Consider the following 14,405-nt stretch of genomic DNA (forward strand, 5'->3'; position numbering starts at 1 on the left):
CGCATTCAGATGTTACCGCGGTGCTGCCAGCCGACATGTTTCTTTAAAAAAGACTTTAAAAAGCACGGATCTTGCCCGACTTTCAGAACTCTGGGATTTGCTACTTTAACTTTGACTTTAACTTTGACTTGGTTTTCTTCGGTAAAAATATCATCTGTGCTGCTCTGCACTGTGTGTGTGTTTCAACATACAACCAGCACACACACAGTAAGGACAGAGTAAGCAGTAAATGACAGCAAAAGATTCTTACAATGATGAAAATGTAACAGGAGCATATTTATAAAGGTAGATACTGTGCCAGTGATTTCCAATTTATATTATTATTATTATTATTATTTATGAAAAAATGTGGCCCTTTGCCTCGCAAAAGAATAACTGCCCACCCCTGCAATAGAGTGTACAGTCTTTTCCCTTTAATAACAGGAAAGTGTAAAAATTAGTAGAATTAAAAGAACAAATTAATTACAATTTCTTTTATCGCCCAGTGTAATAAGATTGTGCCATCTTTTATAAGGTCTGATATATAATTCATTAAAAAACACTCCACCATATTATCGTAATATGTATTTAGAATTAATGTCTTGTGCCGCTTTAGCCCGCGGCTCGCTTTCAAGGGATGATCACAGTGGTCTGTCTTAATAATGAACTTTGAAATACTTATCTTACAGAATTAGAGAGCGGCTGCAAAATACAAATTAAAATAGTCAAACACAGTTATAGAGTCATGGAGTGTAAATTATATTTACTTCCAGCCATTAGAGACTCCCTAACACACCCCTGTAGATTTTAATTCCATCTTTATTTGCAGATTTCCCAGAAGCAGAGGAATGTGCTCAGCAGTCTCATAGAAGTATCCACTTGATGCTTTTTTTCATGCAAAACACCCTCACAGTTCTCTGCAAGCAGCTGCAGAGGAGTCAGAGTTTTATCTCATGATTCACTACCCATATTAACTCATGGATAAGGCTTCTTCCACGTATGGCTCCGTGGCTCTGATTGATCACTGGCTGTAGATCTCCTTCCTTCTCTAAAGCTGCCAGAGGTTACCCCTCATGCAGGTTTCGATCTGATTTCCTCTTGAGTAAACAGCGTCCTTACTCATCGCCAGCCTCTGAAGTAACTCACGTCCCTGCTGAGTTGGGTTCTGCTTAGAGTCTTTCACACTTCAGTAATGAAAATATCACTCAGTATCTGCTCACCTCCTGCTCCATACATGGTAATAAACTGATACTGAATTGCCAGATGTTGTATTTATTTATTTTATTCGGGTCCACCCCCATGTGAGGAGGGACCCCCGGGGAGTCATCGCTGTACCTCCACATCTAAATTTAGTCTTCCTGGCCTGCAGCAATGAGAGAGACTTGTTCTCTTTAAGTAGTGAATAAAACACACTCGGTTTCAGGGGAGTATAAAAATGATATATTGGGTTACACAAGGACTGTAGGTGTATTACACTGTGTTTACTTTACTCAATGGAATCTCCTTTGCTTGCCATATCTGATAAAAATCAGTAATATTACAGCGTGTGTTGTTGTAGCCGGTACAGTTTATATTACACTAGTTTCTCTTTCCTAACGCAGAAGTACCGCTCGGCCATATTTTCTGCCTGACACGGGAGATTGTGCAAGCAAGTCACGAACTTTCGATGTCGTCTTTGGATGAGCTCACACGCGTTGGCTTTTATTATGGCTCTGAATGCAGTAGTTAAGCAGCATGCAGCAGGTGGAAACTACACTTACCTTAAACATCCCTGCCCTGCTTCCCCATTTGCTGGAAAAAGTTGGTCAGCTTGGGCAGTTGCAGAGAGTCTTTGTGCCGCCATATAATCCTCCCATCCCCTGCTTAGTCACACTATTGTAAGATGTTGAAAGCTGATGTAACTTAAGCCCCCTCCCTGAACCCATCCACTGAAAGGTATTAGAAAACTCTCCTCCATCACCCCTATAACTCACAGATCTCTTTCTTCATCACTTGGTGCTTTAGCAAGATACTGAGCTCCACTGTAACTCTACTCCTCCTCACTGTGTTTGACATGACAGTGTCCTCTGTGTCTTCAGGCTCTTATTGAGGCTGACTGTGTTTTATTCTCTGTCTGTAGCAACGTCAGGGGACTCCCACCTGAAACTGCTGTCCGATGTCGCCCAGACAGTAAAGGGCCAGGGGACTATTGCCTGGGTCAACTGTGGGTAAGTAAGGGGATGGTTTAAAAAAAAGACTTCTCCTCCTTTCATCATTCCTCCAAGACTCATGCCTGCCTTCATGGACATTAGGGGCTCTTTTGTCCGAGGAATTTTGTGACAGCAGTTATAAAGGCAGAGCAATTTACTCATCTATGAGTATGTCTCTGCTGCCATCCATCTGCACAATTTATGGCTTTTCCACTGGGCTGAAAATGGCCCTGTTCCACTGGTTCTATTGTACTGACACAGTCTGACAAGAGGCCACTCACTTATTAGAGCTATTGAAGCTTTGGCTCTAATGTGTTGCATCTCTGTACACCAATTTAGTAGTTCCTTTTCAGGGTTTTTACTGTAAATAAAAGATGAGGGCACTTAGTGAATGCTCAGTGGTTTTTCTGTTGTGAAGAAGACAAAGGACGATGCTGCATATTGCTTTTTTTTTTTCAGAAGCTTGGGTATGAGTCTCGATGAGCAATGACCCCCTCTCACCATGCAGCATGCTCTCACAGCGTCCCCATTCATTTGTCAAGCATGTCTCTTATTACAAATATTTTCTTTTTCAGTTTTCTTAGCTACTTATACAAACTGAGGACAATGCAGAGGAATTAGACAGAAGGACCTGGAACAGGGCGCTAAAACCAAGAGTTACTCTGTGCCATTACAAAGCTTTGAGCCACACTACATGATCCTTCAAAAACAAGAAAGAAACAACTTAGCATCAAGAGTGACGGCTGCAGTGTTACTTAAAGGGGAGAGATTTTTTTTAATGATATTGAGGGAAATAGGAAAGTGACAACTCAGGGAGAGCTTTCTGCAGCTGCCCACTCACTCCATCTCTTTGCCTGTATTTGGAGTTTAGTTAGACCATGACACAGCCAGCATGGCAGCAATCAAAGCCTCCCACAGACATGTGATGAACATGGCATGGCATGCACTGTGGAAGAGCTAAATGCTAAAGCCGAAGACGCTGAGAGTAGTTGTTTCCTCCAAGCACAACTTGCTTTGCTCCCCAGTGGTCTGACTTGGCCGTGTTGTTTCTCCTGCCCTGCTGGTGTTCCATTTCACTGTTTTTTTTTTTTTATACCTGTCAACCCATCAGCCACATGAACCTTCCTCTTCCTCACCACAGAGGAAAGAGTGTATCATAAAACAGGATACAATGAGGAAGGAAGGAACTCCCCTTTGACACCTGGTGCTCATCCCAGCATTCACAATCTCTCTCAAGCTTATCCGGGATTGAAGACAGGGTGGATAAAAAGAAGCTACATTCAAACAGTCTCAAGGAATTGTCAGAGGTGCTGGTGTCCATGTTTCCTCACAAAGACACTCCATGATGCCTGTCATGCATTTTTTTTTTTTAGTGTTTACTTTTTGACTCACTTTGTCTGGTAGACTATGGTGTCGGCTCTCTCTTCCCTCTCCAAAACCTCCAGCATTTTATAGAGTGTGCTAACGCTAAGCAGAGATTTATGCTGGGCCAGATTCCCGCCAGGGGAGCCAGAGTGAGCTGGGTTCATCACTACAGGACACACAGAGTCCGGTGCCAGGCTCCGTAGCGAAGCATTGTGCTATTTGGCATATTTCTGCTCCATCTCAAATGGCCCGCTTCCAAATCGAAGCTCCAGCTGAGAGCTCATGGTGGACAGAGGGAGAGAGAGTGCGGAGTGCATATCGCAGCGTGAGAATGGTCAGCTCTGCCAAGGAAGAGAGCCACTAAGGCCAGGATGACACACTTTGAACAGATGACAGGGACCTGAGTGTTGGCCAACTGGGATGCACCGGTGGGATGGATGATCTCATACAGGAAGGGAGAACAGGACCGGGCTGCCCCTCTTCCATGCCTATGGAAATAAAGGAGACAGAGTGTAGTAAGATGGACTGTATGGTCCTCAGTGGGGCAATGGGATGAGCGGAGTACAAACAAGCACAGCAGGGATTAGGATTTATGTTTTTTAGAAGAGTATAATAATTAAATGGCACACAGGGCTTTATCCTCTTTGCATGATGAATCCATTATTAATAATCCTTAACAAAGTGGGACTGTTGACTCTGGCCTAATACCAAGTTTTGCCAACTTCTTCAGTGTGCCGCAAAACTGATTTTAAACTCTTTTTTGGCTCTTTTTGGCTCCTTCTTGTTGCTAAGCTTTGGTATTTTGTGCTTTATCCTGTTGTGTGTGACATTAAGGTGTCATTGAGTCGCTGCTAGAAAACACTGTGGAAGTAAACCAGTGGAGGCCGGATTTGACCTCAGCTGAGCCCAGTTTGAACACACACTGAAGAAATTCTGTTGAGGGAATGGATCAAAAACGAACCTATGACCATGCCATGACCAGTAAGGCAGCCAGAGTGACATAGATCAGAGCCAAAGTTCAGAAGAATTTGGCTCAGTTAGACAGTCTACATCTGAATCCTTACAGTTATACAGCGAATCGCAAACATGAGCTGTCATACTGTGGGTGATCAGCCTCTAGACATCCTGCTTATCACAGCGTTTAGGCCACTGACACATCAATTGACAGAAAAGAATGCAAAGCATCTGATGAACAGGCAGTCCTGGCTTTTGTTGTCCTGCATGACTCATTCTAACTTCTCTGCCTTTTTTTTCACTGGTTTTGATGAATGCTGCTTTATCATTGGTTGGTTCACAGAAACATAATAGCCTACTGTCCATTTTTTCCCTCTGAGTCACTTACATTGTGTGTATGACCAGATGGCTAAGAGAATGAAAGCCAGTGCGGAGCTTTCTTCTCCGGTCAGGTGTGGTCTTATTCACATTCAATCAATCGAATCGTACCATCAGTGCTTTGAATAAATAAATAAATAAATAAAATGTGACTTCATACAAACTAAGGTTAAGTATTAATGCTTGGCTCTACCTTTTAAAATACCACTTAGCATGCTGTTATTTGTAAGGCTGTAAGAAATCAGTGTAGGCGTCCTTTTCCACTTGAGATTTTTTTGTTTGTTCACTCTTGCTATGTTTTTTTTTTTTATTATTGTTCCATTACACACTTTGACATCAGCAGTTTAAGTGAATGGTCTGGGACATGACCTTTGTGAACCTGTGTGTTCACAAAGTTATTTTTGCATGTTTACGTTTTGAGGAAGCCACCTCCAAGGTCGCTGCTTCTGTTAGTGTGCAAACTGCATTTACATCAGTGTAGAGAGAGAGAGTTCCTTACTCTCTGTAGAGTGTGTTCAGGCAAGTTGTAATGTATGACACGACTTTTTCCACTTGAAATCAGGCTTCTTTGTCTGTCAGCAGCAGACCGGTCTTGAAGCAGGTGACTGCACGTCATCTCCAAATGCGTGTCGAGGGTCACATCTGCTCCTGGTGTGCCCTGACTGGTGCCATCTGCCATCATGAGTCAGCCGAATGTGGCGTTAAACACACTGTGTTATTACCTCCACTACTGTGTGTATCTAAACACAGACACGCACTAGTTAGAGTTATTCTTCTTCACACAACGAAACACTGCTACTGTGTTTGGCTCGCTGTGGGCCTGGAAGTCATAATTGAATTTGGTTGCATCAGACTATCTCTGCACTTTCTCTCTAAATAAATGCATATTTCCCTCGCTCTTTATTACAGAAGCGTACTTCATACTTGCTGATAGTGCTTCATCGTAGCAAGTGTGAAGTGTGTGTAGGTGGCTGGATGCATATTTATTCCCTTTCCAACTCTCTTTTCAATTACAGAAATAAGCTTCATACACACAACAGTGTGCCTGCATCCTATAGGCAGCATATCTGCATATCTTTGTGTTTGTGCATGCACACTGGAGCCCTAATGAATCAAGCAGGGAGCCTTGTTTTACATAACACTGTACATGTGATTGCACAGAAAAGTCTCTTTTCATTTGCTTAATTCAGTTCAGTGAAGTTGTATTAAAAATGTATTGTGTCACAAAAATGTTGGCAAGCAAATACAAGCAATGAATGTATAATTAATGGCATCAGTACAATTAATTTAATCAAAAGGAAATTGTGTGAGTTATGTAAAAGAAAAGTAAAAATAATGCTGTTAATTTATCTTTTTGTGTGTGTGTGTGTGTGTGTGTCTCTCTCTCTCTCTCTCTCTCAGAGATTCAGAGGGCCGGAAGCTCTGCAAGAAAGTGAAGGTGGATCCCAGCTCCAAACGTGGAGGAGCAGAGCTGCTGCATTACAAGTGAGTAACCAGAGACTCAGCTGGCTGTCAGACACTCTAACACACCTCAGTGCCTTTTGGAATGTAATGCAGCTGTGTTTGCAGCTTAAGAAGTACATTATTCACCGTTTACTGCCGGTGTTCTGAGCATTGCACTTTGTGTGTACCTCTTGCAGAGATGGGACGTTCCACACGGAATATAACAGGCCCGCTACCTTCAAGGTGAGCAAGCGCTCGTCTACATTTCTGCATTCTGCTGCGTGCTATTTCCCATACTAATGGCTTGTCTCCTGCGGAGATAAGAGCTGCTTGGTCCTGTTGTATTGACTTTATGGATGCACAGTAGCTTTGAATAATCATATCTTTTCTTTCACAAATCCTCTCTGGTTCCGGTCATTTAAAGAGAGAAGTCAGGCTCTTAGTAACCTGGGCTGTTTCCAATAGAAACAATTTAACTTAGAGACAACTTTGGTTACATGTAGTGTAACATAAGTGAACAAATCTTTGTCTTAGCAAAGCAAAGTGATGTAAGAAAACAAAGGCACGGTCTGAAATTGTGAATCATTTGTAGAAATGAAACCTGCAGAGAGTCTGCGGCTCCCCTCAGCATTGAGAGCTCACTGTTTATATCGGCAACTTTACTCTTTTGATACACTCTCACTGCTCTCACCGTGTTGTTTTTGGACACAGCAGGCCTCTGCTTTTAGAGAAAGAGCTCTACAAACACCTCTACACCACCAACAGAGATATAAGACTAGTTTGTGAGCATTTAGTAACAATAGAGCCACGCACTCTGTCCCTCAGCAGGTGATATAGCCTGCTAAAAACAGAGCTAAATAAGGGCTGGTTGTTTACTTGTGGTATCCCTGCAGGACCTAATAGTGCCACATATTCCCAATAGAACAATCACAAGACGTGCAGATTTGTTTGCGATTCCCCCTGTTTTAGTAGAATGAGAGGGCAGGTGTTTAGTTATCAGGCTGTGGAACCAGACTCCGATTTGGGTTTGGGAGGCAGACACTACTTAACACACTACTTAAAACTTCTGCCTACCCATAGTGTCTTAGGGCCAATAAGATATAGCTATAGTAATTTTCTAACCCTTAATGTTCACTATTAGTTATGCTTCTATCGGCCTAATCTGCCAGCTGACACAAACATGATCCACTCAGCAGTTCCCGCATCAAGAACCTGCCATGTTGGCCTCTGTGAATGTTTGTTCTATTGCTCTCTCATCGTCTCTTCCTCCTCTTATCCTCCTTTACCCGACTGGTCATCAACAGGATTGTCCCCCTATATGATCCAGGTCCTGCTCAGGGTTTCTTCCCATTAAAAGGGAGTTTCCTCTTGCCACTGTTTGCCTTAACTTCCTTGCTTGGGGGTCAGGCTCTGGGTTTCTGTAAAGCACCTAGAGACGATTCTGATTGGAAAATTGAATTTAATTGAGTAGACTGGAGGCATGTCAGGGGTGAACTCCACATCTGGCCCTCTGACAGCTGGGATAGGCCCAAGAGGACCTTTTCTGCTGTGTTTTTGTCAGTTTAAGATTTATCATGAGGACATTTGTCTGCTGTTATTCTAGTCTTTGTATTTCTTCTTCTGACAGATAGGAAATCCTCCATTGAAACCATTACAAAGTAGTTTCTTATGATGACATCCAAATCATTAAATATTCAGCTGGCGTTCACGCATCATTTTTATAGCAGTGCTCAATGAAGTATTTCCTGCTGTTGCCTCCCCAGACATATGGTTCGTTATGTTTACAGAAAGCTTTACCAGGCCCATTACTACACACTTAGAGGCATTAAAATAGCTCTGACGCCTCTTAGAAGCACCAACATGTTTATCTATACGAGTATCCATCTGGCACAACCTACAGCACCACCTGAAATAAATTCAGGAGCAACACTCACAAGTCATCCTGTTGTCCTGTTTTTTTTTCAGTCTATGGTGGCGTTTCTGAAAGACCCATCAGGACCTCCACTGTGGGAGGAGAACCCAGAAGCAAAAGATGTCATTCACACAGAGACCGAAAAAGTAAGTACCAACTGATGGAGTCTAAAGCGGCCTTCCATATATTTTTCCATTATATTTATTTGTTTCCTGACGAAGACGGCATCACCAAGGCCACCATTCTACCTGGATCATCACCATTTTTCAGGAGCCTGAAGACAGACAAAACAACTTTCTCCTCATTGACAGGACAGAGGCTCTTTGTGACCAAATGTAAATTGACACCATGTGCAGCTTTAGGGCACTGCCGGTCTTTTTTAGTTGCAAAGGTTGGAAATCTTAATGCTGCGGTCTACTAAATGTGCATCTGATGATTATATGCATTATGTATGGATTGTCCTTGATGAACAAATCAGTCAAAATTATCCAGACAATGTTCCATTCATCTATTCAATTCACTAATATTTGCAGCTTTAGACCATATAATGACCATTTTGATTATAAATGTGTGTGCTTGTTGGCACAACACAACACCAGACTTATGGTAACACATGAGTTTACACTAAACTTATGGAGTTCAGTGTATCCCATTAGCATGTCATGAGCAACAGTGAGCAAAACAACACACGCTCTGTACCCGCTGCTGGGAGTGTGCGGTGTACATGCACACAGAAGATATTTCTGCATAAATCACTTTGTATTTAAATTTATGGGGGATTATTGATGTTGACATACAGTCGTTGTGATTATAAGAGCATGACAAAGCAGTTGATGCAGGGAGTGGGTTTGATTAGCTTCTGAAGCTGACACAGCAGTACGTCCATCTCTGCAATACAAAGGCCCACACATAAAAGCAACGTATCAGGGCTTTATCATCAAAGGCGCAGACCTCCAGACAGCACTTGTCCAGCTGGGTCTGATGGGTCTGCTGTAAAAAAAATAAAAATAAAAACATCCTCTCAGTGGATATACCCCTACAATGCACATCCATCCCTCGTGGTACCAGCGCTTTGTTATCCTTTATTAGTTTAATGAAAAATCAGACCTGACGTCTCGCTAATTTCTGCTTCGAGGCTGTCCACAAATTCTGCTGAATATGTTTTTTTGAAGCTCATGAATGTGATGAGGAGTAAGAGAAACTGGCATCTGGACGTGCTATCTGCTTTGTTCGCTGGTCAGATGGCAGTCTAGCTGTTGTATATGATCATCAGCATCAATATTTCTCTACATCGGTGATGTTTTTCTTTTACTTGTGTAATAAAGCTACGTGATCATCCTCACTCTCTCTCTCTCTTGTTCCTCAAGGACTTCAGGAAGCTGCTGAAGAAAGAGGAGAGGCCGGTCCTCATGATGTTCTACGCTCCCTGTGAGTCTATAACCCTATATTTGTTATATTTTTTTTTTTTTTGCAGGACTGATTGAGTGTATTGTGACTAGAAGACAGCGTTCCTGGAAGAACTGACAGCATCTGTTATTGTCCTGCAAATATTAAATTAACTCACTTTATAACGTGCCTCAATGTGAAGAGGCAGAGTGTGTACTGAATGTGGACTGGATCAATAAACTGGAGCTTACTTAGTAAAACTACAGTCATAATCAATACTGCAATAGGATTTTCTACACTCAGCGTATCTGGAAAAAAACATGAGGCACTTTCAACTTGAAATATAGTACTATATACTTTTTTTATAATCAGGAACATAAGTACAGCTAGAGCCGGCAGCTTAGGCTGCAATAGGCTTCTCCCTGGTAGAAGACAGGAACTCTATTGACATATAGATGATAGTATAGATGTCAGACTAGTGCTTCACCATAATAACCTCCGATGTTCTGTCATGTATTTTGATTCCAGGGTGCGGCGTGTGCAAGAGAATGCAGCCCATTTTTCAGCAAGCAGCCACAGAGACGAAAGGAAAATATGTAAGTCTGCTTCATCCACCATCACCTCGTCCATTGTCTTATTGGTCTGTTATTGGTAGATTAAAGAGCTGATTCCTTCGCCTTTAAGGCCATGTTGACAGGCTTGTGATTGGATGTATTTGACATAGATGGATGGTCAAGACCTTGAGTAAAATGTTCAGGATTTATTGAGGTATTGATATTCAGTCGATCATATTTATGTCTGTAATATTTGAGAGAAATCAGACATTTGTATAGCAGAAACTCTACAATCCACATTAAAAGCTGTTCTCATGGTTAAATGGCACCACAGGAAAAATATATACATTTGACTTGGAGGATGTACTGTCCCTGTAAGTGTGTGTTCAGCTCAGTGCTCTATGCCCAGGCCAAAGCAAAAAATTCCATCACACTGGTGCCATATTTGCCCTCTCCTCGTATTGTTTGCGAGTTTCAGGTTTGCATCTTATTAACACGTTATATTTTGTTTGTTTTGATGTCTTCATATTATATTGAATATCTACCAGCACCATATTTAGAATAAGGTTGTTTTAGATCGATGTCAGCACCAATAGATACACAAGTTCGCTTTAACCGGACCAAACCTGGCACGTGCGACCGTGCTTCATGTCAGCAGTGAATTTGTGGATCTTGGCAGTCTTCAAAAAATAAACGACGTGTTCCTTGTGTTCCTTGCAAAGCAGCTCACATAAACTTTTGCACGATTTTGATTGAGTAGAATAATAACCCAAATCTCATTGTAGGCAGTTCACTAGCCCTGATCTGCTCTCTGCAGGACTTAATTCTGTTTTATGTGTTTCAATTGACCCACCATAACAATGATCACAGTCCCAGGCTCCATAGACCAGTCTGACTTTAATCATCTTACAGCTGTGTGGTATGATATTGCACAGGTATAGCGGTGGGCTGTATTAAATATGATTCTTAAATGGTTTTCTGTTGGCACCTTCAGCTGCTGTTAGAAGAGTCCTTCCAGCATCTGTATAGATTACATGTCACTTTAGCCTGCCCAGTCTTTGTGTTTACTTCCTAACTTTCTTTGGAAAAGTTCTGTTGTGAGTGTGTGTGGTGCTCATAAAACCTCCTCACTCCTCGTACGCCTGCCGGACAATCTGCAGGAAAAATCAGAGAATGAATCTACAGATAAATTCACTGCATGTTTGTTTCATTATCACGCATGCTCATGAATGTTTAAGCATTTCAACTGGAAACGGTGGTGTGTGTATCAGCTTCCTGTACAGTGTGTGACTATGAGATGCTTGGCAGTGTATCTGTTGTTGCAGGAGACTGATAGCGCTGCTGAGAAGTGAATACTGAATTGGTGGTCGGCCAAGTTGTATATAACTCAGGAAGCCGTTCAGGCGACGTCTTGAAGTATTGCATCTTGTCATCAATGCAGGGAGTTGTTTTGATTGTATCAGTTCTAGTATTCATGTTTATTCTATGTTATCCAATATTGATGCATAACACAGGGTATTGAACAGGCTTAGAGCTCGTCGTGAGTCATGGACATTCAGCGTTTATTTTTTAGAAGCAGTACAACAGGTGCTCACACAGGGGAGAAGGAAAAATCACCGCTCAGCACGTAAAGAGCCGGAGAATGTTTCTTTCCACTTATCTATGTTTTTCCAACACTGGTGCAGAGAAAGTATAATGTTTAACTTCACTTGAGTATTTTTGATTCGGTAGCTTGACAGTTGCCTAAAACCTTTCCTACAAAATCCCTTTGAAAGTAATGGGTTAACACAGTCGACGTTCATGTATTTTGATGTGGCTGAAGCAAATTTCTCATGTCCTCTTATCTGAATTAAAATGTCAATAAAAAGTTAAAAACAGGAAGGAGGCTTGCTAATTGACATTCATCCTCCCCGTGTCGTGACTAATCCATCTTTCTACTTTGTAGCCCTCTGATGATGCCTGACCTGTTTTGATGTTTGATATCTTTCTTTCTCGTCTCCCTCCTGTGCACTTTTGTCTCACCTCTCCCTCATTTTCACTTTAATTTGCTCATTTTTAAGGTCCTGGCAGGGATGAATGTGCACCCGGCTGAGTTTGACGGCCTGAAGCAGGAGTACAACGTCAAAGGCTACCCGACCTTCTGCTATTTCGAGTGAGTTGAGTCCTCTCATCCGTCTCACTTTAGGCTTAGCTCACACTTCCAAGGCTAAGAACATCAGAGTGAGTAGGGCCACTTCAAATAAGAGGTGCAGTCCCAGGGCTCTTTAAACACAGACGCACACCAGGGCAGCAGGCTTTATGGAGTGCTTAGGTGGCTCTCAAGGTTCAACCTTTGCCAGGTGGAAAGTAGAAAGTTTGAGACGAAGTTTGGAGAAATCTTTAAAGACTGCACAGAGGCTTTATTATTATTATACAATTCACCAGATTGAATTGATGCTTAAGTTGTGCATAATGAAGATCTTTGATTGACAGATGCCTGCTCCACTTCCAAAAGTTAGGCAGCCTCCGTCAGACGTCTAATTGAATGATTTTAAGGCCACGCGTGTGACGTTGATTTAGCACTTTGCATTTTGTCACGTTGGGTTTTTTGGTGGGCAAATGGTTTGCAGTAAGTAATGTGATAATTTACTTTGTGTTTACAAACTCATAGTTGGTCGCTGCATACACACCAGGGACTGAGAGCGTGACTGATAGTGTTTGTTCATGCAGACCCCCCCTGCAGCTGCTGTGCTGTCCTCATATTTACAGCGTTGGTTCTGCTGGTGGTGCTTTTTGGATAATGCTTGCTGCCTTTTGTAGTAATGAAGATACAGACATTAAAAGAGGATATAAGATGCAATAAAGGGCCAGCTGGGGGTCACACCTTAGACATCGCTGTAATGTGGTATATGCACCGCTGCTATTAGGCTGCTGTGGTGCTTCGCCTTTACTTCGCCTGCACTCTCTTTATCATCCCCATTTCCACATTAAACGCTTTCTCATTCCAGTCCAGCCTTTTAATTAGACTGGGACTGATTAAGTGCCTCTTTGGTTAAGCAGTGTGTGCTCTTGCACTCTTCTTGTATATGTGCACTTGTGTGTATACTGTATGTATATGCGGGTACACACGTGTGCGTGCCTTGTGTGCAACTTGTGTGTAGCTGAGCCAGAGCCAGTTTGTCCTTTAGCAAGCAGCACATTAGTGTCATCGCAGGGCTAGCTAACGACCATCCGAGCCCATTGGCTTCAGTAATGAGCCCCTCACTGATAAACAGCAGCTAATCACTGCAGGGTAAATCAGCATCAACACTGCAAGTTATCTCGCCTCTGCACCCGCCTTAAGAGCAACTTTTCAAGGTCTTTTAGGTTTTCAGTCAGATTAAGAAAGCTTACAACCCGACAGAACAGAACAGCTAAACAAAGAAAAGTAGAACTATTCCTGCTTCTTTGTCCTCCATGTCCTTAAGGAGAAACACCAGACGCCGTCGGCTAAATGACATTTATTTTAAATTTCCTCACTGTGATTTTACAAGGTTTCGGTGTACTTTACAGCAGAAGAGATAACACAGGCGAATACAGAGCTGGTCATAAATCTCACTGATTGAATTCTGAGCAGCCACTCTCTGCTGCGGAAGTCAGTTCACTTAAGATGCAAGTTTTAAACCCCCAAATCCAGCGCGTGTAATCGTGTATCACCTTTAATAGTGTCTCCGCTCTGTATCTCTGGAGCTATGACTGCGGCCATCGCCACCCTCTGTGTTTGCAGAATCACTCTGTCCGCAGCCGGTAACTACTGACACTGATCCTCCGGCCCCGAGCTGAGCCACCATGTCCGCTTCCCAACCTTCATTTAGTCACAGCGAATGGAGTAGATAAACTCATTCCTATGAGGAAAATCTGCTTAAGTTTCCAATCTTTTCAGACTGTGGGGCTGAGGTGATGCTTCGGGCTCATTTTAAATGCATTACAACGGGTCACTCGCATTCCTTATATGCACTTTTAAGCTTAACGTACAAATACAAAGAGAGAAGGGAGTATCAAATATTGTGGAACTTTTTATCAGAGCCTCTAAAACACTTCCTTTTGACTTTGAGCTGTTTGGTTTCAGGAAGGTCTCACCCAGCTTTTTGTCAAGAGAAAGCTGGGTTGTTATCCTGACTCTTTTTGTCCATCACACATGACCTGGATAACTGGGTTTATTCAGCCTCAGTTCTGCAGGAAGCGATAAGTCAGACCTCAGTACTGCTCATGTCAAAAACTCTTCAG

At 42.4% G+C, this 14,405-nt stretch overlaps 1 protein-coding gene across 1 annotated transcript in view; it reads left to right on the forward strand.

Moving 5' to 3' along the window:
• pdia5 (protein disulfide isomerase family A, member 5) overlaps nt 1-14,405 on the forward strand; it is a 42,805-nt gene that overhangs the window by 9,882 nt on the left and 18,518 nt on the right. The window contains exons 3-9 of the mRNA XM_028394300.1: nt 2,099-2,186; nt 6,267-6,350; nt 6,506-6,551; nt 8,274-8,366; nt 9,588-9,648; nt 10,135-10,202; nt 12,221-12,312. Coding sequence (XP_028250101.1) covers nt 2,099-2,186; nt 6,267-6,350; nt 6,506-6,551; nt 8,274-8,366; nt 9,588-9,648; nt 10,135-10,202; nt 12,221-12,312 — 532 coding nt within the window. The remainder of the gene's footprint in view (nt 1-2,098; nt 2,187-6,266; nt 6,351-6,505; nt 6,552-8,273; nt 8,367-9,587; nt 9,649-10,134; nt 10,203-12,220; nt 12,313-14,405) is intronic.

Source organism: Parambassis ranga, chromosome 21 (assembly GCF_900634625.1).
Source record: "Parambassis ranga chromosome 21, fParRan2.1, whole genome shotgun sequence".
Taxonomy (NCBI): domain Eukaryota; kingdom Metazoa; phylum Chordata; class Actinopteri; family Ambassidae; genus Parambassis; species Parambassis ranga.